General features: G+C 40.8%; 2 protein-coding genes, 1 long non-coding RNA gene and 1 other non-coding gene across 4 annotated transcripts; 1 reads left to right on the top strand and 3 right to left on the bottom strand.

The window, feature by feature from the left end:
- Window positions 1-3,944: 3,944 nt before the first annotated feature.
- On the bottom strand, window positions 3,945-13,474 carry bag1 (BAG cochaperone 1). Its single transcript, XM_088326239.1, has 7 exons — window positions 13,333-13,474; window positions 10,895-11,020; window positions 10,744-10,826; window positions 10,568-10,681; window positions 5,458-5,565; window positions 5,310-5,372; window positions 3,945-4,434 (listed from the first exon to the last, which is right to left on the bottom strand). Exons 1-7 carry the CDS (start codon window positions 13,367-13,369, stop codon window positions 4,345-4,347), a joined length of 621 nt encoding a protein of 206 aa, XP_088182365.1. The 5' UTR covers window positions 13,370-13,474; the 3' UTR covers window positions 3,945-4,344.
- A 439-nt stretch (window positions 13,475-13,913) lies between these two features.
- On the top strand, window positions 13,914-14,002 carry trnar-ucu (transfer RNA arginine (anticodon UCU)). Its single transcript is given in 2 exon segments — window positions 13,914-13,950; window positions 13,967-14,002. It is a non-coding gene; the product is annotated as a tRNA-Arg (tRNA).
- A 3,723-nt stretch (window positions 14,003-17,725) lies between these two features.
- Window positions 17,726-24,125, bottom strand: chmp5a (charged multivesicular body protein 5a). Its single transcript, XM_088353368.1, has 8 exons — window positions 23,940-24,125; window positions 23,551-23,655; window positions 23,432-23,478; window positions 21,400-21,493; window positions 21,246-21,317; window positions 19,646-19,754; window positions 18,126-18,241; window positions 17,726-18,035 (listed from the first exon to the last, which is right to left on the bottom strand). Exons 1-8 carry the CDS (start codon window positions 24,006-24,008, stop codon window positions 17,985-17,987), a joined length of 663 nt encoding a protein of 220 aa, XP_088209494.1. The 5' UTR covers window positions 24,009-24,125; the 3' UTR covers window positions 17,726-17,984.
- Window positions 19,814-21,236, bottom strand: LOC148373526 (uncharacterized). The gene is made up of 3 exons (XR_015852756.1): window positions 20,724-21,236; window positions 20,590-20,647; window positions 19,814-20,436 (listed from the first exon to the last, which is right to left on the bottom strand). It is a non-coding gene; the product is annotated as an uncharacterized LOC148373526 (long non-coding RNA).
- Window positions 24,126-25,694: the final 1,569 nt, after the last annotated feature.

Here is a 25,694-nt window from a genome sequence, read left to right as displayed (position 1 = left end):
TGCCAATTTGACTTTTTTCATACCCAATGTCGGGAGTAACGAGTTACATTTTTTTTTTTTTCCAAAAACGGAATTACTGTTTCCGGTTCGGGTACTGTAAAGCATTATTAATTAAAAAAAATGTAACTCGAATATTATTAATACATGGCGTGTGAACCTACTAGTTATCATAAACAGGTCACGAATTTGGATGTCATCTCATCGGTATCTGTTCTGCCTTTGTTCAGGATGAGTCATTTAACCCTGAATCTGCCATCAACACACCGCTTATCATGTCATTGAAGCGGAGTTGGTATGTTTATATGGTTCTACAAAGTACCATTCAATACGGTCACAACCACAGAGCGCAATAAATTCTCCCTACTGTATATAATCCCTTTTAAGCCACATTTACAAGTATAAGAATAAAATAGTGAAATGAATGGGTTAGTACATATGCCCATATTTAGTTGCGTGTCACACGTGGGGAATTGTAGGCATCCCATGTATCTGGAACAAAAAAATCAAATGGGGAAACCGTTGGCACAGAATTTACCGTAGAGGAATGCTGAAATTTGGTCTGTATAGTTAATTTTGAAATACACTACGCCAGGTAAAAAAGAAAATATCTTGGGCTGTACTCCGCAACGCAGGATGAAATCTTCCGAGTGGTTTCCGAGCCCAGAGACATCAGGGATATGGAGTTTCCATCTAAGTGTTCATTTGCAAGCTCTCAAGATCACACAAGACAAAAAATATGAAGGGTTCACCGCTTCCACAGCTTGGTGTACACATTTCTTTTGTTAAATGGCCATTTTTAGCCGTTTTGGGTGGTCGCCTTTAATACAAGTATTAGGTTGATTTGTAATAAGTTACTTTCAGAGTAACGCCCTACATTTGTGCCAGTCGGCTTTATTTGCCCAAGACACACAACAGGAAATGGTGCCCCTACGACCCTAGTGGTTAAGGGGTAACATGGAATTAGTACCGGTAACTAGAAACCTTATCAATGACTTTTTTTCTGTAACGCTCCCATCACTGCTCATAACCATAGTTTTTGTGATTGAAAACGTGCAAAATAAAAACGAAAATTGAAAGGGCATTTTTGTCAAAATAAAAAATGTTATTAAAAAAAGAACGAGTGTAGAGACATATGTAAATGTTGCTGACATCAAATTCCATTGATGACGATTTTGCTAAATTAAGTTTAAAAAAAAAAAATTGCAGTCACTTTAAGTCTAATTTTCATGTTTACTATTATTTTTCCAGGATATAATAGGCGTAAAATTGCCGACATGACAAAAAAATGTACTTAATATTTTTTCCCCTTAATTTTAAACGTAATTTATAATACCACTTATTTAAACCTGTAAATATTAACGTACACCTCAAAGATAGCTAAATTGCCGTGATTTGTAATTGGGGGCAAAACTGTTCTTGGTAAAACATAAGCTATATTATTAATTAAGAAATGTCGACCTAAAAAGAAAAGAAAATACAGTAGAGTTAAACAACTGAATTAATATCAAGATATCACGTTAGCGAAATGTACAGGCCAGGAATATTTTCATTCTGAGCAGTAGTGCTTTGCCGGCATCTTGTGGCATTTACGAGTAATTACAAGCCTGAGTAGGGTTGACGTCGTTAATTATAAAACTAATTTCAAATCTATCATTGAAAACGTGTAATTTTACAGTGGTTTGTTTTTTTTTTTTGTCTTTTTTTCGTCACAAATGTAACATAAAACTTTAAAATAGAATTTTACGGTCAGACAGAGGTAGGGCATGGGTAAGGTTGGGCCAAATTTGAGTTTTCCACACAAAAAAATTTGATAAGATGTCATGATTTGCCCATTGCCCTCACTTGTGCCCACTCGTTTGGCTCCAGCTGCTGCTTGTTTCCTGATTGGTTCCCCTCCTAATTAAACTCAACTCTCTCATTCACTTGTCAGTCTGTCAGCGAAACTCCGCACTGGCAAGGCAAGCATTTTTTGACTCTGGCTCCCCTTCTGTATTCTTTATCGATCCCCTGTCCCTGGCTTCCCGATCGTCTTCGATTACCTGACTTGTTCTCTGATCACGCTCCAATCTCCCGCTTGTTTCCGCCCTCCGACCACGCTCCGATCTCGTGGGCTTCCTGCTTCTCCTGACAGCAATCGCCGAATCGCTGCCGTCGGTTTTCCAACACCTGACTTCTCAGCTTCCGCAATAAAGCTTGGTGTGAAACGTTTCGCGTTTGGGTTAGGTCATTAGAACGTTCCACTGTTTTCGAATACATATATATACACATATACACACATTTATTCTACATATAAGTACTAATAATAACATTAAAAATAAACAATTAGTAATAAATTAATCTATATGTTTGCGTTGGCTGCACCTCAATGAAAGGGACCGTGTGTATTATTTGAGCAATTGGTGTCACCGTATTGTGTTTTGCAACCGAAAAATTGCTTCAAAGGACAAGGAAAAATACAAAATACAGAGACTCAAAATGCAACATTTTTCTCATTTTTGCAGGGCACTCAGTGAAGAAGAGAAAAAAAGGGAGAAACAGAAAATAACATGAATAGCAGAAAAAAGGAATAAAAGAAAAAATCAAGGGAAAACCAAGAAGTGAAGAAAAGGGAACAAAACAGAAGAAGGAAAAAAGAAAATGGAGAAGAAAAAAAGACTGTTTTTTGAAGGCAACCCTGGCACAGCAAGTTGGCCGACAATGTCAGCTCCAGGTGAGCCTCATGTTATTACAAAATATGCACATTTCCTGACATACAAGTACAGTGGTACCACTACTTATGATTTTAACTGTATAATGAAACACTTGTAAATCAAAGCACATTTTCCCATTGAAATGAATTGAAACGGAATGAACAAATGCAAGCAAACCCCTACTGAATTAAATGCAACTTCCCTGTAGGCACACTAATGTTCAGTCAACGTTCATAAATATACCAAATAGTATAAATAAAGCAAGAAATACGGCCAAACATTTGCAAAAAATGAAGTAAATGTACCGTACAAAGCTTTTTTGCCAAAAAATGAATACAAATAAAATGAACAAACCCCAACAACAACCAAATGTAAAAAAAAATTGTTAAGTGTATTGGCACACTTTTCCGGTTGCTGGACTCATGAAATAGTGGCTCAGGGGTTGTTGTCTCTGTTTGGATCTCAGATTTCTTTTTTTAAATGTCTCAGACTGTTTTAATCGAACATCTCCATTGACCATCCACTTTTGGCTTTACTGGGATGTCTTTTTGTGATAAAGGCCTGCAGTTTTACCCAGCAGGCGCAGGTTCCCTTCATTTCAGCCGTGGTGATTGTGTCCCCAGCGAGCTCATAAGGAGCTTTTCCATATCTTCATTTATTGCCGTCCTACGACTTGATAAAATCATGACACCCTTCACTGTCAGCCCGGGTGGTTGCAACCAATGAATTAAAGGACTATATTATTTGGCAATTTAATGCAGGAGGTTGCAAGGGTCTCACCTACACAGGATGCTGTAAGTGCATACCTGCGCCAACCCTGAGTGGTAGTGTCACTAACATAGGAAAGGAAACCTGATTTTAGTCAGACGCCAACTTCTTATACCGAAACATTTGTAAGATGGATCGAGCATAACGAAGTACCACTTTATTTGAAAAAAAAAAAAAAAAAAAAAAAAATCCACAAATATATCATAGTTCATGTATTTTTTCTTATTTTCTTTCCAATCAATATTGTTTTAAAGCGATGTTCTCTTACCAATATGAGGTGCTGAATAATGAACCTTGTCCCTTAAAACTCTTGTATTAAGGCGAGGACCTCAAACTGTCATCCTGCTGTGGCAATTGGCCCAAGGGCCTCAAGTTTGAGACATCTGAATTAGACAGTTGAAAAAAAAATGTTTGTTGGTAATATTCAAGACTTTGTGGAGTAATTGCAAAAATTTAAGTGACATTCAACTCACACCTCGCTTCAGATCGTTTGAATATGTTTTAATAAAATACGGACTGCTGTCCGCCAAGGATCGCTTTTGTTTTGCGATTTGACACCCACGTTAAAGCTGGCATGAGATAACAAGTACACTGCAATCACTCATAGCAACAATACAACGGCGCCTTGAGATACGAGTTACATTTGTTCTGGGAAAATGCTCATAAATCAGGTCGACTCTCCCAATTGAAATGGACATGCTCCAAAAATATTGATTGATTGATTGAAATATGATTTTAATATTGAACTATTCAAAATCATTGAAACAGCTTGTGCATCAGGTCACTCATATCTCAGGGGCACAAACGATTAATAAATATATATATAACTGAGGTCCACTTTAGACTATTTGCTCACGGAGCAATAAAAAACATCAGTGATATGTCTTCAGTCAGCCAGGGCCAGATTTTTGGACTGGATCTTTGTCAGGTGGTCTGATATGCAAGCCTCCATCTTGTCACACTGGGCCAAGAAGTCCTGAGGTGAGGACATTTAGATTGTCAGCAACACTGGCGGAGAGATCGTTGGCCAGTGAAAGAAAGTAGAGGTAAGATCTTAAGCCTGACCCCGACCCGAATATCGGCCCGAGAAAGAGAGAGGGGAAAAACGCTAGGGAATGAGCGAGAGAGAAAGCGAGAAAGAAAGAAATGAAGAGCAGGATGAGAAAGAGAGAGAGAGAAAAGGATAGAGAAAAGAGTAAGAAATAGAGAGAGAAAACAAGAGAGGGCGGGAAAGATTAAGAGAAATAAGGGTGACAAAGAGAAGGAAAGGCAGAAAAAAGGAGAGAAAAAGGAAATACAAAAAGAGAGAGACACCAAAAGAGAAAAAGAGGGCGATAAAGAAAATTAGAATGACTGAGATGGAGAAAGAGCGGAGTGAGATGAAAAGAGAAAGTCAGAAAGAGAGAGTGAGTTATAGAAAAAAGGAAAAAGAGATAAAGACCCCAAAAGAATGAAAGGAAGAGAAAGAGAAAAAGGGGCGAAAGTGAGAAAGCTAGAAAGAGAAAGAGAGAGAAAGAATAAGAAAATGACAGACGGCGTTCAAATTTTCCTGTCAACTCTTGAGAAAATCTGTCAATAATGGAAAATTGTCAGTTAATGTAACCTCTCCAGACGCAGAAGTATAAATTATGTAAATGTTAAACTTGAGAGTTTGGCTTTAATGTGTTATCATGAGTCACCTCTCCTCCTTCTGAGTCATCAAAAAATGTGATATTTCGGATTTGCTTTAGGCTCGGTCCTACAAACCAAGTCAATTGGTTGGGCTCGGGCTGGGTTGGGCTTAAATACCTCAGGGTCTGAGTCGGGTCAAAATTTTTAGGCCTGATCTTACCTCCAAAAAAAGGCACTCACCTGCACTGTCTTCACGAGCCCCCTTTTCTTCTGACGGCAGTCGATGAAGTTATCCGGGATGCTCTGCAGGCAAAAGGAAATGCATAAGTCAAATTTTAAGGAACAGTTACACACATTTTTTGGATTCAAATACAATTTCTGCAATTACCAGAGCATCAATCTGCTCCAGGATCTTCATGAACTGCTCAGCCATGACTTTCACTCTGTGGTCCAGTTTACCTAGTGCGTCAGCCTGAAGATCTTTGGCCAGGAAGCCCTAAAAGAACATGATGTTATATATAGAATAGAATAGAATAGAATAGAATAGAATAGAATATACCTTTATTGTCATTGTTACAAATAGGGGTTAACATAGTGTGACAACGAAATTGGGCATGACACTCCAGGTTCACACATTCACAGTGAGGTAAAAAGCCAAGAAGATAAAGGAAAAGAGACGATAAGGTTATAAAACAAAAAGGATAAGGCTATAGTTATAATTTACATGATATTTACACAAGAAATGTCGGCATGTAGGATGTTACATACAGTTGTATCGTAATACAGTTGGTATCGTAAGGGTTGTGCAATTTTGCATTTGGTGCAAAAGTCATCATAGTGCAAAAAACAGTCAACATATGCATTGGTGCAAACATAGTCATCATAGTGCAGAAAAAAAAAGGTCCACATTGTGCAAGGTGAGCAGTAAACATAGTGCAGTCAATATGTGCAAGAACATAGACATGAGTACCATTTTACATTTGTGTGAGGTAGTGTTTTTGCAAGAGTTTTTCAGTTTTTTGTGCGGTGTCTGTTTAGGGTGGTAATGGCTGTGGGGAAGAAACTGTCTCTGAGTCTGTTTGTTTTTGCTTTGTGTGACCTGTAGCGCTTGCCGGAAGGCAGCAGGTCGAAGAGGTGGTGGTCGGGGTGAGAAAAGTCCTTGATGATGTTTTCTGCTCTGCTGAGGTAGCGAGTGCAGGCAACATCCTCCAGACTGGGCAGAGAGCAACTGACGATTTTCTGGGCTGTTTTGATGACCCTCTGTAGCGTTTTCCTGTCTGCTGCTGTACACTCAGCATACCAAACCGTAATGCAGTATGTTAGAATGCTCTCCACTGTGGCTTTGTAAAAGGACACCTGCAGCTGTTGTTTTAGATTATTTTTCCTGAGCACTCTCAGGAAATGCAGTCGCTGCTGGGCCTTCCCTATCACCGCTCAGGTGTTTGCAGACCAGGAGAGGTCGTCGGAGATGTGCACACCCAGAAATTTGAAGGAGTGGACTCTCTCTAAGCAGTCTCCTTTTATGATGAGTGGTTCTGGATTACTGCCATTCCTTCTGAAGTCCAGTATCAGTTCTTTTGTTTTTGTGGTGTTCAGTATGAGGTGGTTTTCCGAACACCACGTTGAAAGTGACTCCACCTCATCCCTGTATGCCTCCTTGACCCCTTCAGAGATGAGGCCGATCAAGGTGGTATCGTCGGCGAACTAAATGATAGTGTTTGTGGGGTGGGTTGGTGAGCAGTCGGAGCGGTAGAGGGTAAAAAGCAGGGGGCTCAGTGCACAACCTTGGGGGGAGCCAGTGTTCAGTGTTAGGGTGGGAGAGACGTGGTTACCAAGTTTCACGGACTGTGGGCGGTTGGAGAGGAAGTCCATTATTCAGTGGCAGATGGAGGGAGAGAGTCCTAGGTGTGTGAGTTTCTCCACCAGGATCTCCGGGATAATAGTGTTGAAGGCTGAGCTGAAGTCCAGAAAGAGCATTCTGACGTAGCTCCCCCGGTGGTCAAGGTGTTTCAGCACGGTGTGAAGTGCTGTGTTTATGGCGTTGTCAGTGGAGCGGTATGCCATGTAGGCTAACTGGTTGGGGTCCAGTGTGAGTGGCAGGGAGTTTTTGTGCTGGGACACTAACCTCTCGAAGCACTTCATGACCACAGGCGTAAGAGCGACAGGCCTGTAGTCGTTGAGGCTTTCCACTGCTGACTTTTTGGGGATGGGAATGATGATGGAGGTTTTGAGGCAAGGTGGGACGGTCGCCTGTGACAGGGACCGGTTGAAGATAGACAGAGTAGACAACCTACTCCTGAGCCAGAAAACCAGCAAGTTCTGTACCAACTCTGGTTTAAGTTATTTGCACCTTCTCTAAAGTCTCCGGTTCCTCTATCATTTGCTACAAATCGCAAGTTATACTCATATCAATGAGGGGGCTGAGGGACAGACAGAGATGGCCGGATCCAACTAGGTGTTTGATATTACTGTACACACGGTCCAGTGTTTTTCCCCTGGTTGCTCAGTCCACGTATTGAATGAATCTGGTAAATACAGTCCTTAAGCATGCCTGATTAAAGTCGCCGGCGACAATAAAAGCTCCGTCGGGGTGTGCAAGCTGCTGTTTATTGATAGCAGCGGGCAGGAGAAACGTAAACAGCAATCACAATGACCACAGTTAGCTCTCTCGGTAGAGAGAAGGGTCCACACCATACTGCTAGAAACTCTGTATCGAGTGAGCAGTGTGTGTCAATGATTCGGCTGTTATTGTAGCACATAGTCCCCCAGCCCTGTTTTTACCGGAGTCTCCGTCTCGGTCGTGCCGGTGTAGCGTGCATCCTGCTAGTTAGACTGCGGCGTCAGGGAAGCCAAGACTCCGTGATGACAAAAATATTGCAATTTCAAGAGAAAGCTGTTAGTGGCGATCCGCAGCTCAAATTCACTAATTTTGTGGTCGATGGATCTGGCATTGGTAAGGAACATGTTCGGAAGCGCTGGTCTGAAGTGGTAGCCTTCTAAGCCTAGGCCCGACCGGCAGCCATGCTTTTACTTTTGCTCCCTCCGCCATTGTCTGCAGGCAGATCACCCAGGGAGATCCCGGTGGTCTCTGTATATCCCTCGAGATGTTGTGGATGTTATTGTAGTTGTGAAAGGAGTCGAAGGGAAAATATGAGGGATAAAAGAACATTGAAAACAAAAAGATGAACAGGAGAGCCTGAAGCCGCTGCACTCGCACGCGCCGCCATCTTGACATTGACATCTTGATATTGCGAAGAAAGGTAAATACAATCAAAATGTCAGTGACACCACACAAAAAAAAAAATAATTGTATATATATATATATATATATATATATATATATATATATATATATAAAAAGAATGATACCTATATGCATTCCAGAAAAATACTGTTGATGATAAAACTTACTTGCGGGATAGGTAAAAACCCACAAATGCGACTTGGTAGATTGTAGTTATTACGAAAAAGGGTTGGATTTTATCTGCCTAACATTAACTATTAAGTATTTCATTTGAAATTTGTAGACTTTTGTTGGAAACAATGCGGAACTCGATTGGGTTCTTATTGAGCAGCAGATTGCTTCCCCTTTCAAAGCAATAGAATATCTTGTAAAATACCTGTGAAAACAAGGCTAATATAATGAACAATCCTATTCTAGATCAATGAAAGATGCTCTGGCAGGAAGTACACAAAACCTGCAAAATTTGCCACCGCACTCCAAAATCTGCACCAATACGGCGTATCCCTTAAACAAAAATCGTAGGACACCCTTTTTACTCGTGTCAGTCGTTCTGAAAGGTATCAGGACATTAAGTGACTTGTTTGAAGATGGATTTCTTATGATAGACTTAAAAAAAAGGTGGGTATGGAGGTATTTTGGAATTAGAATAAAATGTAAAAAAAAAGGATCGATTAAAAGCCATATATTGAAAAAGTGGGTATTAAACCTGATCTTAAAAAAAAACACAAGGTTCCCCACCAACTGTTCCAAAGCAAGGACCATAGTGGCTAAATGCTGCATCTCCATAGGATTTGCGCTTTAACCTAGGAACAGGTAACAAACCACGAGAACTGATATGACAAAAACAGATTGGACAGATAAGATGGTCCAAGACCATTAAAACTCTTAAAGATTAGTAAAAGCACCTTTTTGCACAGGGAGCTATTGCAGTGATTTTAAAAACAGTGAGGTGTGAAGTGATCCCACTTCCGTCCACCGTAAGCACGCGCAATAGCTACTGGCTTGCAATATTCTTATAGGGGCAAACCGGAGAGCAGGAAGTTGCAATAATCTAAACAAGAGGATATGAAAGCATGCATCAGAACTTCCTTCTTTGCCTAAAAAAGACACGAGCAGACTGACAATACTCTTCAGATGATTAAAAAAAAAAAAAGAAAAAAGAAAAACAATCTTAGGCTAGGTTTAAACTCCAGAGCTTAATGCTCAATTCCTATTATTGGGTGAAATCAGATGTTTTTGTGAGATAGCTCCCATTTCCAACTAAATGAGACTTCATCTCCTGTGTGAGCGCCACAACTGGTCCGCACGTGACGTCACACGCAATGCGCTCATGTTTGCGGAAGTAGTCGTGGATGTTAACAGCAGAGCGTTGTCCCTCCAAAATTTAATTGAATCCAAAATCTCGCTTTCCCTCATTGGATTCTGTCCATGTGGTGGGATTTGAATGTAAATATCGTTAACTACTGCTAGAAGATACTAAAGCTTTAAGAATGAACTCGAGTGAAATGTTGTGAATACGCGATGGGATGTTGGCTGTTCTGTGAGCTACAAAATAAACAAGTGATCATCTTCCACGAATGTGTGGTTTAATGACACTCCGTGTTTTCGTCCGCCATGGTTGTTAATTTCGCTGATTCCTGCTTAAACTCGGAATCTGTCGCCTAATGATGACGTTCAGGTCGCACAAATGGGTTTTGTCCGTTCGAAATGAAGTCGTATTCCAGAAGATCGAATATGTATCGGATTTAAGACCACATACAAAAGAGGCCTGGTAGGGTGTGAAAAAGCGGATATGTGCCGTTCAGACGGACTTTAACAGATCGGATACAGGTCACGCCCATGCAAAGAAATCTGATTTCCCTGCACGATGAACCTAGCCATAGTAATATTTTTAATATGTGAAACAAATTAAGCTCAGAGTCAAGTTTTTATGTCATTGTATTGTGTAGTGTACCAAAAATAAGTGCTACAAAGCACAAAGAAGAAAAAAAACTACGGAGACTAAAAGTGACCTTGCTTCTGATTTTTTGCCCTTTTTCTTTTCTTTGATAAAAATAGCAGAGTATATTTACCCTAACAAATTAATACTACAGGATGTTTTTCTGACTGTAGGTGGAAGCTAAAAATGTATTTGTTATCATTTGTATCGGAGTGGATGCTGTGAGATACAAATGTGTAGGATTTTGCGTGTGATCAAGGAAAAGGGGAAAACAAGATTGCTTTTAAAAAACACAATTAAAAAAAATTAACGTACATTCTTGAGTCCAGTCAACTCTCCATCAACTTTTTCTAGCTTTTTTGCTGTCTGCTCCACTGATTTTTCAATGTCTTTCAGCTTCTTCAGCTCAGTTTCCTCCTCTGGACTGTTCTGTTGACAGAATCCACTTAATACACGTTCACACACAAGAGCAAAAAGTTGAAAGTCATTACCCTCTTTCCAATCATCATAAGCTTGCATCCGTCCTTGATCCCGTAGCTTGACAACGTCAGCTCCAGGTCTTTTAATGACTTCCCTACAACAGCAACAGAGGTTCAATGAGGGGAAACAGCATAACCGGCAGTGTCCAAAATAGATTCTTACCCTTGAAGATGAGCTTCTGTGATGCCGGAGGAACTCCGGTGACCTGTGTGAGACAATCTGACAGATCTTTGACAGTGGGACTCTTGCCATCCTGACCGGTTACCGAGATGCTGTGCTTTGTAGAACCTGGATTAGGAAAATAGGCAAATGTCTGTACATGTCACATCCACTGACCGAGGTCAGGAAATTAGAGCCCTGATAGTCTTCAAAATATTGGTTAAAGGTTTAAAGGAGTACCTATTGTAAACAGCTACGGTGTTAAGCATTAATTACAGTGATTCTCAACCTTTTTTAAGCCAAAGCACTTTTTTCTCCCAAAGAAAATGATGAAAATAAGTTACCAGTAAAAATACTTAAAATGAGCAGCAACAAAAATATCTGCAAGTGGAACATTTTTTAATACACTCCAACTTTCATCTTTTTTGTAAAATGATGTTTCAAATTATCATTTGATCAATAGTTTTGCTGTCATTTTAAATATTATTTTATTTTCAACCAAGAAAAATAACAAAAAGAATACTTAAAATAAGCTGAAACTATTTGCTAGTGGAACAAAACAAATGTTAATAAAAAAACAAAATCAGGTTCTTTGTTAAAATGTATATTATATATACACTGGAGCCGTATCCCCCTAGTGGGAGGTGGCTAGAGTCAAGAACACACTAACAATTTTTTGACTCATTCTGGGTGATTGATACACAGGAGGGGATTCAACCTAACTGATGTGTTGCAACATGTTGTTGGGAGTCATTAGGTGACCAAACCCCCCAATTCCAACCCCTAATGCCGAGCGCCAAGCAGTGAGGCAATGGGTACCTATGTTGTAAATCTTAGGTATAACCCGGCCGAGGCTTAATCTCGGGGTGGGCGCCCTACGCTTAAGGCCACCGAGCTGGTCTTAAATTTAGTGTTAAAATAAGAGAATAAGAGTTTTCACTTTGATTGATCAATGCTTTTAGGAGCACAATCTTGAACGTCTTCATCCGACAAAATAGGTCTGTAAATATATTTCCCCATACTACATCATAATCATGTTTCTGTAGTGCAGTGTAGCACATTCGTCTTACACGCGAAAGGTCCCCAGCTTGAGATCGGGTGGACACATTTGTTAGCCTGGAGAGGGATGGGCGCAACCAGGCTGAACTTGCCGAAGACAGGGATAACCCCCCAAAAATAAAATAATAAAATAATTTCTATCCATCCATTGCGTACACCACTTATCCTCAGAAGGGAGCCAATCCCAGCAGTCATCGGACAGTGGGCAGGGAACACCCTGAACTGGTTGCCAGCCAGTCACAGGACACAGAGACAGACAACTCGCTTGCTCATTCACACCTAGGGACAATTTGGACCGTCCAATTAACCTGACATGCATGTTTTCAGAATGTGGGAGGAAACCGGAGTTCCCATAGAAAACCAACGCAAGCACAGAGAGAACATGCAAACTCAGCACAGGAAGACTGGGAGCTGCATTTGATCCCATGACCACAAAACTCTGTCGTGGACGTGCATTAATAACAATAATAACAATAATAAAACAGATGGTTAATATAGATAAATAAAACATGATATGCTGCCACCTACTGTTATGGATAAACACTACTCTGCTGATCACTAGAAGAAAGCAAAAATACAGAACAATGGCATGTTTTTGCCCCAAAAAATGAGCAATTTCCTGCAGCACACTAAACAAGACACTGCACAAAATATCGCCCTGGCAAGCTGGTTCAAAAACACTGGTCCACTCATATTCATGGCCCTATTGTTTCATTGCGAATCTTTTTAAGAATTAAAATTGTGCTTTTATTACATATCAATTATGCATCACTATGCTTATTTTCAAGTGCAACATAAATTAAGTTGAGTTCTGTTGAGTGTGGAAGGTGAGAAAAGGAATGCAAAAACGTTAAAACCAACAAATAAAATTAATAAGATGGAGGGAGATGAAAATACAATATTGTTTTAAGGAATATAAAATGCCAGAATGTCGGAATATATACAAACTTTAGACATGAATAAGCACAAACATATTACCAAACCAATATGCGAAATAATAAAATACCGGTAAACCATTAAATAATTAATGTTGAAATGAAAGTTACTGCAGAAATATATTAATGTAAAAAAAAAGGAATGAAAACAATGTTAGAATCAAATCATTCTAGAGAAAATAAGAAAAAAAATCTAATAGGGCTCTGAAGCCGCTGTATAAAATGCTTTATCGAACTTTTAAGAGAATGAAAATTAAAATGTGGCCTGAATTGTAAATGACATTATTCACCAAATAATCAACTTACAAGAGGGCAGAATTGAATAAACATTCCCATTGTGTTTGCAGGGCTACATTTAGGATAGAAACCATGCTAGCGACAGCCCAAAACACATTTAAATTGTAACCATTTCTGTCAAAAGTATTTTACTGAATTGAATGATATTACCGTAAGCGACTATCACGGCGATAGCTTGCGCTGACATGTTTAAATACCAACGTTTACTTTAATCATAACATAAAAACGTTGCTAAAGGCTAATACAAGACTTTTTTGTAAATAGCAGACACACTGCTTCCGGTTAACACCAGAAGCAATTCGACATAATAGGAAAGAAGGAAGGATTTTTATTTTAAATAATGAGAAAAATCCTAAAACACCAGAAGCAATTCGACATAATAGGAAAGAAGGATGGATTTTTATTTTAAATGATGAGGAAAATCCTAAAACAATAAAATAATAAAAAATAATTTCAAAAACACAACCTATCAAATACATTCAAAAACAATTTTTAGTTCTCACATCCAATGACACTACATTTTTTTCATCGACACATTCTATTTTTCACTGTACTTCCGGTTAATACTAGAAGCAATTGGACAAAAGGGTAAAAGTACAGCATGCATTTTTATTTTGATTAATTTTTAAATTGAGAAAAATCCCGAAACAACCAATAATAACCATAACCAATGAAACTGTACTGCTTAACCGTCAGATTCGGTTTTCAGACGACTTATCTGATTTTCACTGGGCTCTGTGGCGCAATGGATAGCGCATTGGACTTCTAGCATCGTAAGGGAGTGATTCAAAGGTTGTGGGTTCGAGTCTCACCAGAGTCGGGTTTTGACAATTTACTCTAGAGTGGGTGGAAATAATCTTGATGAGGAACGGAACGAGGATACGATAGCGCCCGGAAAACTTGCATGGCTGACTCCCTATTGGTGTGTAAGTGTGTGTGAATGGGTAAGTGTGAAGCGCTTTGAGAGATCTTCATTGCCTTGAAAAGCACAATATAATGCAGACCATTTATTACTGTAAACCAAAACCGATGCCCTAAATATAACAGACACACAACAACTCAAATTCCCCTCATAACTTCCAGACACATTTTGCTCCAATCACATAGGTCTACACTGGGAACCTCTCAGCTCTCAGCTTCAAAAAGGTTGGGGACCTTTAGATTTGTTACAACCCGAATGTATTAAGTTGCCAACAGTCCAGATTATACTCTTATTAACCAATCTGTTTGTTCCTACTTTTCTAGCGATTTACACTGCCAAACGCAATAGATGCAATCACAACATTGTGGCCTAATCAAATGGAATTAGATTTCCGCATGTGTGTAATATAACAAGTATTGCACAATATAGTTTATATGTAAATATTTGTATTATAGTTACAATAAATGAAAGCATAAAAAGTGTATTTGATATACCGGTACATATTTTTGTATCTTATTTTCATCTTTTGATCTCCTACCTTATCGTGGGGGAGGAGTTTGTGTGTCCCAATGATCCTAGGAGCTATGTTGTCGGAGGCTTTAAGCCCCTGGTAGGGTCACCCATGGCAAACAGGTTCTAGGTGAGTGGCCAGACAAAACGCAGATCAGAAGACCCCTTATGACGAGAAAGAACATTGGTCCTCAATTTCCCTCGCCCGGACGCGGGTTACCGGGGCCCCCTTCTGGAGCCAGGCCTGGAGGCGGGGTCCGCTGGCGAGCGCCTGCTGGCCGGAACTTTGCCCATGGGGTTCGGCCGAGCACAGCCCGAAGGGACGACGTGGGACCCTCTTCCCATGAGCTCACCACCTGTAGGAGGGGCCAAAGGGGTCGGGTGCGCAGAGAGCTGGGTAGTGGCCAAGGGAGGGGTCCTTGGCGCGACGATCCCCGGCTACAGAAACTGACTTTTGGGACATAGAATGTTAGCTCTCTGGCAGAGAAGGAGCCCGAGTTGGTGTGTGAGGTTGAGAAGTTCCGACTAGATATAGTCGGACTCACCCCCAACACAGGGCTTGGGCTCTGGTACCAGTCCTCTCGAGAGGGGTTGGACTCTCTTCCACTCTGGAGTTGCCCGTGGTGAGAGGCGCAGAGCCGGTGTGGGCATATTAGTTGATCCACGGCTCAGCGCCTGTACGTTGGGGTTCACCCCAGTAGAAGAGAGGGTAGCCACCCTTTGCCTTCGGGTGGGGGGACGGGTGCTGACTGTTGTTTGTGCTTATGCACCAAATGGCAGTTCAGAGTACTCACCCTTCTTGGAGTCCTTAGAAGGTGTGCTTGAGAGCGCGCCCCCTGGGGACTCCCTCGTATTGCTGGGAGACTTCAACGCTCACGTGGGCAATAACAGAGAGCCCTGGAGGGGCGTGATTAGGAAGAACGGCCCCCCTGACCTGAACCCGAGTGGTGTTTTGTTATTGGACTTCTGTGCCCGTCATGGTTTGTCCATAACGAACACCATGTTCAGACATAAGGGTGTCCATATGTGCATTTGGCACCAGGATACCCTAGGCCGTAGTTCGATGATCGACTTTGTCGTCGTTTCGTCGGACCTGCGGCCGCATGTTATGGACATTCGAGTGAAGAGAGGGGCGGAGCTGTCAACTGATCACCACCTGGCGGTGAGTTGGCTCCGATGGTGGGGGAAGATGCCGGTCCGACCCGGCAGACCTAAGCGTGTTGTGAGGGTCTGTTGGGAACGGCTAGCGGAATCTCCTGTCAGAAGAGGTTTCAATTCACACCTCTGGCAGAACTTCGCCCATGTCCCGAGGGAGACAGGGGACATTGAGTCCGAGTGAACCATGTTCTGCACCTCCATTGTCGAAGCGGCTGATCGGAGCTGTGGCCGTAAGGTAGTCGGTGCCTGATGCGGCGGCAACCCTCAGACCCGTTTGTGGTCACCGGCGGTGAGGGATGCCGTCAAGCTGAAGAAAGAGTCTTATCGGGCCCTCCTGGCCTGTGGGACTCTGGAAGCAGCTTGCAGGTATCGGCTCAACGGTTGCCAAGGCAAAAACTCGGGCATGGGAGGAGTTTGGCAAGGCCATGGAAGCCGACTTCCAAACGGCTTCGAGGAAATTCTGGTCAACCATCCGGCATCTTAGGGGGGGAAGCGGTGTGCCATCGACACTGTGTATAGTGCTGGTGGGGCGCTGCTGACCTCGATCTGGGACGTTGTGAATCGGTGGGCAGAATACTTCGAAGACCTCCTCAATCCCACCAACACGTCTTCCTCTGGGGAAGCAGAGTCGAAGGACTCTGAGTTGGACTCTCGTATCTCTGGGGTTGAAGTCACCGAGGTGGTCAAAAAGCTCCTTGGTGGCAGGGCCCCGGGGTTGATGAGATCCGCCCAGAGTTCATTAAGACTCTAGATGTTGTGGGTTTGTCATTGTTGACACGCCTCTGCAACATCGCGTGGACAGGGACAGTGCCTCTGGACTGGCAGACTGGGGTGGTGGTTCCCCTCTTTAAGGGGGACAGGAGAGTGTGTTCCAACTACAGGGGAATCACACTTCTCAGCCTCCCTGGTAGGGTCTATTCAGGGGTACTGGAGAGGAGGGTCCGCCAGGAGGTCAAATCTCGGATTTAGGAGGAACAGTGTGGTTTTTGTCCTGGCAATACCCTTGATCTACCAGTCGAACTATGTTCCTACCCTCACCTATGGTCATGAACTTTGGGTTATGACCGAAAGAACACGATCCCGGATAAAAGTGGCCGAAATGAAATTCCTCTGCAGGGTGTCTGGGTTTTCCCTTAGAGATAAGGTGAGAAGCTCAGTCATCCGGGAGGGACTCTGTGTAGAGCCACTGCTCCTCCGCATTGAGAGGAGCCAGTTGAGGTCGCTCGGGTATTGATAAGGATGCCTCCTGGACGCCTCCCTCGGGAGGTGTTCCGGGCATGTCCCACCGGCAGGAGGCCCCGAGGGCGACCCAGGACACGCTGGAGAGACTATGTCTCTCGGCTGGCTTGGGAATGCCTGGGGATCCCGTCGGATGAGCTGGAGGAGGTGGCTGGGGATAGGGACGTCTGGACTTCCCTTTCAAAGCTGCTGCCTCCGCGACCCGACCTCGGATAAGCGGAAGATAATGGATGGATTTTCATCTTTTACCTTGAAAAAAAATCAACACTAAACAAGTACCAGCAGGCTCTAAGAACTAACAGGCACAGAAACAGTATTTCTTCCCCACGGCCATCACCACCCTAAACAGGCTCACGAAACTGTGAAAATAAACACCTTTCTACTTGTTTGGGATTATTTATTTGTTGCTGCTCAATGTTATTGCACTACTCCTAATTGCACTTCTATTATACAGTAACTTAGGTCAGTCTCTAAACACTACTTTCTAAATATTTTCGCCTATTTACCCTTACATTCTTTATCCTTTTTTTTTCTCTTTAAAGCCTGTATTACATGTTAACGCTGGAGTGCCATGTATAATCTGGTTGAATTTAATGTTTCACAACATTGATAATTCAAATCGATTCAATGTAGGTGCTACATAATGCAAAATCATTACACGAATTTTATCAAATATAAATGCAAAGAAACACATGGAAATAACAAAACCTCAGATATAGTAACTAATAAATCCACATTTAATTCAAAAATGAAACCCGAAAGGGTTCTTAATGCCACTCACTGATCACAAAACACTGACAAATAATAAATTAAATAATTGCAAAAGGTGTTCCTGAAGGACAATTTTTGCATGATATTAAAATCGTGGTTACGGGGTGCAAGTAGTTGCAGTTGTTTGCCGATGTCTCAATCTGAAGTAGGTTAAAAAAATAAAATCAAAAATATTTTGCAGTTCTCATATTGCAGCTGGCAATTAAGTGGCAGGAATCTGTGGGAGGCCAAACTCATCCACTAATACGCCATCCTGCAAATCCAAGACAGATGTTACTACATTGTTCCAAAGAAAAAGTACATTATGTGAGAACAAAATGGAAGTATCTTTCAGTGTTCCTACCTTGTTTGTGGAGCTTTCTCCAGGCATTCCTTCAGGGATGGATGGAGCGGCGGAAGCATCGTCCAAGTATGAGGTGTCATTGTCCAGCAGAAGTTCATCACCCAGTGCGTCCAACTCTGAAAACACACAAAAAATATCCATCCATTATCTGCAACGCTTTTCCTCAGTAGGGTGGCTGAGGGTAAGGGAGCCCATCCCAGCTATCTTCGGGCAGTGGACATCCTCAACTGGTTGCCAGACAGCCGAAGGGTACACACAGACAGACAACCATTCAAACGCTCACTCATAACTAGGGATAATTTGAAGTCATCAATTCACCTTGGCACGTGGGAGGAACCCGGAGTGCCTGGGGGAAACACAGGCAAGCACGAGGAGAGCATGCAAACTCAGCACAGGGAGGCAGGTAACTGGATTTGAACCCATTACCTCAGAACTGTGCCGCGGACACACTAACCACTCTGCCATGCTGCCACCACACAAAAACATGACTACGATAATTTAACATACTGTGGCATCGGTTCATACGGTCTTAGATTTGTCCTAGGATCCTGCTCTGATTTCGAATTGCTTGTGTATCGAGCAAATTTTCCCGATATGAAATAATTCCATTCTCCTTCCTCCCAAAAGCATCCAATTGAATCCTCAATAGCTATCAAGCCAATTTTCCCAATCAACAACAACACATTCTAATAGTAATTAAACACAAAAAATACAATAGGATAATATTAACGAAATCAAATGCAAGTTTAGTATGAGCACTTACCCACTTACCATGAAAACCAGAAAGAAAATGTGCATGTGGGGCAAAGGAAATTGGTTGCAAAGAGGAATGACGGATATCACATACCAGTCGACTTATATGTTTTCCCCGTATTTTTTACATTTTTTGATCATTTCAAATGGTGTAGGCTGTATAATTTATTTGGACGGGGAATTGAAAAACTAAAATAAATACCGATATGGCTTGCCAATTTTGGCAATGATCCGGACTGTCTTGGTCACTGGAAGCAGATCGTAGATTGCTAATATTGTCACGGTATCCAACAGTCTGCCTTGCTGTGAGTAAATAGGTGCCACTTTGTGTTTGTAAGGTTTATTATTGCTTAATAAGGAAGATTTGCAATCATCAATAAGGGGAGTAATTGGCGGAAGTTGACATGTATGAGATCGAGAGACTGTTAATGAAGCACTTACTGTTAACCTAAAATTAAATTTACTGTAACTTTAAATGAATGTAAACACAGAAAATTACAGCACAATTTATTTTGCCTGTAGTGGTTTGCATGCACAAACTGGACGAGCTGATGCTGGTGGTGAGTGGCCTCAACTGTTAAACGGTCGCTGCTTGAGACGTACCATGTCCAAGATTTTGTTGCAAATAAAACTTGTGTACCTAAATTCCTCGTGTTCAGAGGTGCTCGTATGAAGAGGTACCACTGTGTAGTGGAGACAAACTCAAAATGATAAATAGGTGCATTGAGGAGGATTTGAGCTCTTGTTAAGATGCTGCAGGATCATACCTGCTTCCAGATCATCCTCATCAATATCAGGAGTGCCATAGCTGCGACTCATGGCCTCCTGAACCTCATTGGCATCCTCCATCATGTCCTCTAGTTGGTCCTGCAAGTCCTGCAAGATAGAATGAAAGTAATTTCTACATGTAGAGTAGACTGACGGAAAAAGGCAGGAATACATAAAAAGATGAATTGTAGGTGGCTAAATGGATGGATGGATTTTAGTACAGTGGTCCCTCTATTTATGAGATTAATCTGTTCTCGGATACAGCTCTTATCTAGAATTTATTGTCTCTCGAACGACTGTTCCACATAGGAAAAAACTGATAACCAATTAATCAGTTCTCAGCCTCCCAAAATCACCCAAGCTAACCGTAAATACCACATATTCTTGAACATCAAAATACAGTAACAAGATCAGTAAGACAATATTAACAAAATAAAATGTGAGTTTATTATGAGCACTTACAATGTAGAGACTCAGCAGTGGCTAACTGAAGGGAGGTGTATGTGTGGTGGTGGAGGAGTGAGAGAGCACAATTAAAAAACAATAAGAGTGTGCATTTAGGTCTGTACGACGGTAAACGCACGTGCTAACTAGGACAAGCTGATGCTGGCGGTGAGCGATCTTGAACACTCTGTAGTGGTTGTGTCTGGGAATTCTCACTTGGATTTTTTTCTCGAAAGCCTGGCAAGATATTTGCCCAAAAAACATCTCATATCTCGAATCTCTCGTAAACCGAGTAGCCCGTATGTAGAGGGGTCCCTGTACTTGAATAAATTAGATGATGGATGGCCTGAGAAAGAATGCAGACACAGCTGATCAAGAGATGGAAGGAGTGATAACGAATTGTATCAGGAAGTCAATTTGTTTGCAAATTCTGTGTTTTTCAGGTGGGGGTTAGGTAAATTAATACAGTATTTATCATTTGAAAGTTTGATCACATTACCCAGACTTTAGCAGAACTGCACAGGCTCCATGTCAGTTTAAGATGTGATTATAGGGTTCTGTTGGTAACATACAAAATTTTGCATGGACTTGACCCCTCATATCTCTCTGATTTAATTGCCCGAATGTTCCTACTCTGAATCTTTGCTCAGGAAATGCTGGTCTTCAAGTGATTCCAAGAGACAAGAAGAAATCTCCAGGTTTGAGAGAGTTCAGGCCCCAGTGCAGTGGAATGCTCTGTCTTCTGTAATACGATCTGAAACCTCAGCGGAAGCGTTAAAATCTAAGCTTAAGACACACTTTTATACTGTAGCTTATGAGTGACGGTGACTTCATACTGTTGTGTTCTTGTCCTTAAGGTAGAAGGACGAGTGTGGTTTTTGCACTGTGCATGTATTTCTAGTCACCGTACTGGCACTTAGACCTGATGTACGCCATCATCTTGAACATACTGCGTCAAGTCTGTTAACTGGACATTCTGTTATTACATATAGTTTAAAGTTGATGTTGTCTTTGCGGCCCTTTGAGATTTTTGGTGATTAAGCGCTGAAGAAACAAACATGACTTGAGTTGTCAACGTAAATTGTAACTTGAACTGATGAATAAATGGGATAGGTAGATGAAAGGACAGATGGATGAGAATAAAGACAGACATACTTCAATCTGGTCAACTTTGACTTCCTTGTAGGCTCTTTTCATCTCTTTGGCGCCCATCTTCATGGCTTCCACCTAACCAAAGAACCACAGATGAAATGTCATTTGCAAGGAACGGAAAGGACAGCACACATGCTCAAAAGTCAGCAGATCTTACGGTCGACTTGGTGTCCTTGAGCGTCTGGAGAGTGTAGTTGGCCTGTTCCATGTTGAAAGACTGCTGAGCCAGCTGCTCCCGCTGACTTTCATACCTTTTGCAACATCAAACGAAAACCTCAATCAACTTTGTAATGGAAATTGATCACACAGTGTGGCTATTTTGTTCATGACCGAGTTTGAGCACAGGCTCTTTGTTTGAAGTTCTAATGTTTGTGTGTACACAATATTGCAGTGTTTCCCAACCTTTATTGAGCCAAAGCACACTTTTTTAATCAAACCGTCCGTCGACAACATTTAAAAGATCATTTTTGTCATCATTTTTTTTTAAAGTTTAAATTATCTTGTTTTCTAAATCGACAGTATATAATTCTAGTGGTTACAGTGGCTCAGGAGGTAACACAGGTCTTTGTACTCAGTGTTTAGGTTTGTTGGGTGGGGTGGAAAAGGGTGCCTTTTACTTCATTTTTTTACACTGAATGTTTCTATACAAAACTTTAAGTGTCATTTCATTCCCTGGAAAATTCTTTACAAATACATTCTTATTTTATTAAATTGAATTAATTTTGATGAACAAATTACCTGTAATTTGGGATTTTTCTATATTTCTAACCTACAAGTTTGACTAACTTTCATCTTTTTTTTCTACCAAAATAACAAAAATACTTAAAATGAGCAAAAACAATCTGACAGTGGAACAAACAATGTTTTAAGGGTTAATAAGTTCTATTTTTTTTTTGTTTTTACATTTAGTAAATGAAGAAAATAAATAAAATCTGCAGAATTATGTGCAATAGCTTTAAGTTATTCACAGTAATATTCGTACTATAATCCACGACTTTTTTCCCCAGGCTTTCAACTCTGCGGCTTATGCAATGATGCGGCTAATTTATGCACTTTTTCTAACAGCCGCCAGGGGGGGAGCAGTAAAGGTTAGAGTGAGACAGATGGAATATATGTGTCAAGGAAGACGCGAGTCTTATGTTACTTGGCGCTCCAAGCATGAATAAAACTAGCATGGACAGACCCTCATCATGGAAAAGGTGTCAATCGAAAGGGGAGTGCTAACTACCATATTGGGAATAATTTAACGCGTCTGTTCATTTGTAGACGAAAATAATGTGGCGAAACAAATGAATTACAAGAAGCAACGTCCAACGAAGCAGAAACGTCTATTGCTACTTATCTGTCGGCAGTATCGTATGTTTTGAAGTAAATATTTTACACAGTAGATTTCTATGGATTGTCTTTGATGTAACCAAGCCATTTTCGCTGACATTCGAAGAAGTTGAAGACGGCCAGGGGATGTGAGTTACTTTTGTTTATTGGTTTTCGGGTATCTTGTTTCAGACTTATCATGATGTTTCTTTGATAAGTATATTTTGAAATAGCCATCATATCTTGAATTTATGCAGTGACTCGTGACATCGTATAGACTCTTATATGTTTGCCAAAAGTCCGGCGGCCCACCTGCGGGCCGGCAGAACGTTAAAGCGTTAAGGTACTGTATGTTATTAAAACTCTGTGTATCTTCTTTATTTGTAAATATCTTATGTTTCAATGTGGGCAGATGCGGCTTATGTATGTACAAAATGTTTTTTCTTTTAAAAATGTACTGGGTGCTGTCCATAATCTGGTGTGCCTTAAATTCAACGGTAATACATTTTCCCTTACTACCTCAAAGGCAGAAAATTAGTGAAGAAAAAGAAAAACAAAGGTAATTTGCTACCACATAATGATATAGATGAATCTTAGTTACTCAGCTAATCAATGATATAAAGTAAAGATATTGAACAATGGCATGCTTTTGTTTCAAAGATATATTTGGGCAATTCCCTGCGGCACGCTGGACAAGGTCTCCACAGGCACGCTATTTGACCCCGGTACACTGGTTGAAAACACTGCAATAGCGTCCAGGAACACAACACTTATTAATATTGGTATCACACCAGTACTAAGAGGTTAAGGCTAAAACCACAGGCATTTATTTGAAAGGATCTGAGTGTGTGAGTATATTTTCCATATGTACATACATCTTCCTCTGCTTTAGTACTCGCATGGCCTTCTGTTTCACCATGTTCTATTCAAAAATGGGGAAAAACAAAGCACATGAATATGTTCTTTAAATTAACCATTATTTTCCATTTTCCACCTTGGATGGTCCATCCTTCATCTTTTTCATCTGATCTTTATACTTAATGAGCTCTGCATCCAGCATGTTAATCTTCTTCTCGACGGATTCGCCTCTGGCTTCCACCTAAAACGTCATGTAGTACTTTTTTATTCATCAACTCACGCTCTAGCGTCACTAAAATGTCGTTTGAACTTTCAGCCACTCATTGCTATGACATTGTTATCATGACAGGTGCACAGTACAAATAAATGTTATCATTACAGAAATGACAGCGTTGAACAATGATAATTACAATTGAAGTTGATGAACAATAACAAATATCACCGCAAAGTGTCTCTTCATGGTAAAACTAACGGAACACACAATAAACATCAACACAATGTCCGATGTGGTTAAATATTACTTACAGTGCCGATACATTCCGAAAGATTAGGTGGAGGGTCTTTGGCTTTACCACGTCCAAATATTCGGTTCATTTCTTAAATGAAAAAAAAACCTTTATATTGGTTCGAAATGCACAATATTATCGTATGTGCCGAGATTTGTTCATTGAACATGACCGGAAGTGAGAGTTGGGATTAAAGGATTGTGATTGGTTAGAGAGAGTAAAACCAGCCAATAAACGTTCGAGGCACGCTCAGTAATACATCCTTATCTGCTCACGAACGCTTTGTTCGTCATCCTCGCAGTTTAAATGGTATTAATTTTTGCTTTTTTGATTTTCCTCAACAATAACCTAAGATTTATTATTCTGAATATATCATGGTCTTATTGCTTAAATATAACAAGTTGCGCAAAAAGTTTTAAATATTTTTGACCATAGTCGGTTTAAAGATTTTTAAGATCGTCCGCGCCATCCTATGTACAGAAGTAGACCAACCAAACCAAGAAAAACACTTTTTAAGACCAGAGAAAAGGAAAAAAAAGAATAGATTCATACACAATTTTAGTATTGTATTCTATAACCACATATATTTTTTTAAATGTCGTTGGGATCTCTATTTTTTAAACTGTTAATTGTATTGTTCATTTAGCATTAATTTGCAGAGAAACTGGGAGGAACCTTTTTAACAAAACATTTCTGAAATATATTCAGACTTTCAAAATTGTGTAAGAAAAAAATGACTCGGATGAAAAAAGAACAATTTAATAGTTTTTAAATGATGAAACAAAAACTATATTATCAAAATCAAAATATACCAAATCTATCATGTGATTTATTTTGAATTAATCTTAGATATGTTCAACTTGAAAAGTTGTCTTATTCATTTTTTGACAGATACTTTGCCCCTGCTATTGACAGAAGTCCGCAATGTGCTCACATTGAACTTTCCGGATTTGGTCATGTATCAGTGGCAATGTGAGCCAGAGGACAGTGGTGGGTGAAACTGACTAAAATGGTATGGAGCAGACATATCAAACATGCGGCCCGTGGAGAGAATCAGGCCTGTTGGATTATTTAATGCGGTCCACCATAAATTTCTGAGGATGTCAAAAAAAGAAATCTAGTCTCTGGGTCAGGGCCATTGCAAGCTATTTGGGTTCCCTAAGCACAAATGCTTTATGGTGACAGCAGCCCCAGCAAACCCCACCACCACCACATCACAAAAAAATATATATTTCTCAGTGCAATTTGTATATTTACATAACACTGTCAACAAATACGAGGTTAAATAAGTAGTTTTCTTTTGTTTCTTTTGGATTATGAAGATGAGGACGGGGCGGCACAGCGGCTGGGTTGTTAGCGCACAGCCCCAGGGTGCAGAGGTTCAGGGTTCAAGTTCAGCTATCGCAGGACTTTGCATGTTCTCCCTGTGCCTCCATGAGTTTAGTAAAATACTGTTTTAACATGCTTTGTATGTGTAACGGGTGTAACAATAACTTTTGTTTTATTGAAATTCCTGCTGAAATATGTGTATAGTTTTTGGTAAGTGTCCTGCAATGATGAGTCCAACAGTGCCACCTGCTGGTAAGGGGTAGGGTTTGTTTTGACTTTTGAAATGTGACCGCATGGCGGGGTTTTGTTGTCGGTCTACACTACAGAGTGAGTTGCCAACGGTAAGACACATCTTTTGGTGCTCCACAAAAAAAGTTCATTTTAAACATTATAACCACAGCTGACAAATCTCTCAACATGCACAGTAATGTGATTGATGTTGTCA

Source organism: Urocampus carinirostris, chromosome 1 (genome assembly GCF_059441175.1).
Source record: "Urocampus carinirostris isolate Australia breed hairy pipefish chromosome 1, RoL_Ucar_1.0, whole genome shotgun sequence".
NCBI classification, from domain to species: domain Eukaryota; kingdom Metazoa; phylum Chordata; class Actinopteri; order Syngnathiformes; family Syngnathidae; genus Urocampus; species Urocampus carinirostris.
This window is presented reverse-complemented; position numbering and strand designations above follow the sequence as displayed.

Excerpts from the sequence above, each read along its gene's own strand:
- bag1 (XM_088326239.1), bottom strand. The coding sequence starts at position 13,369 with ATGTCAGCGCAAGCTATCGCCGTGATAGTCGCTTACG. Across the intron at positions 11,021-13,332 it reads CGCCGTGATAGTCGCTTACG|GTTCTACAAAGCACAGCATC; the intron begins GTAATATCATTC and ends TTCCTAATCCAG. Across the intron at positions 5,373-5,457 it reads TGGAGCAGATTGATGCTCTG|AGCATCCCGGATAACTTCAT; the intron begins GTAATTGCAGAA and ends TTTTGCCTGCAG.
- chmp5a (XM_088353368.1), bottom strand. The coding sequence starts at position 24,008 with ATGAACCGAATATTTGGACGTGGTAAAGCCAAAGACCCTCCACCTAAT. Across the intron at positions 21,318-21,399 it reads TCAAGGACACCAAGTCGACC|GTGGAAGCCATGAAGATGGG; the intron begins GTAAGATCTGCT and ends TTCTTTGGTTAG. Across the intron at positions 18,242-19,645 it reads TGAGGATGATCTGGAAGCAG|AGTTGGACGCACTGGGTGAT; the intron begins GTATGATCCTGC and ends GTGTGTTTTCAG.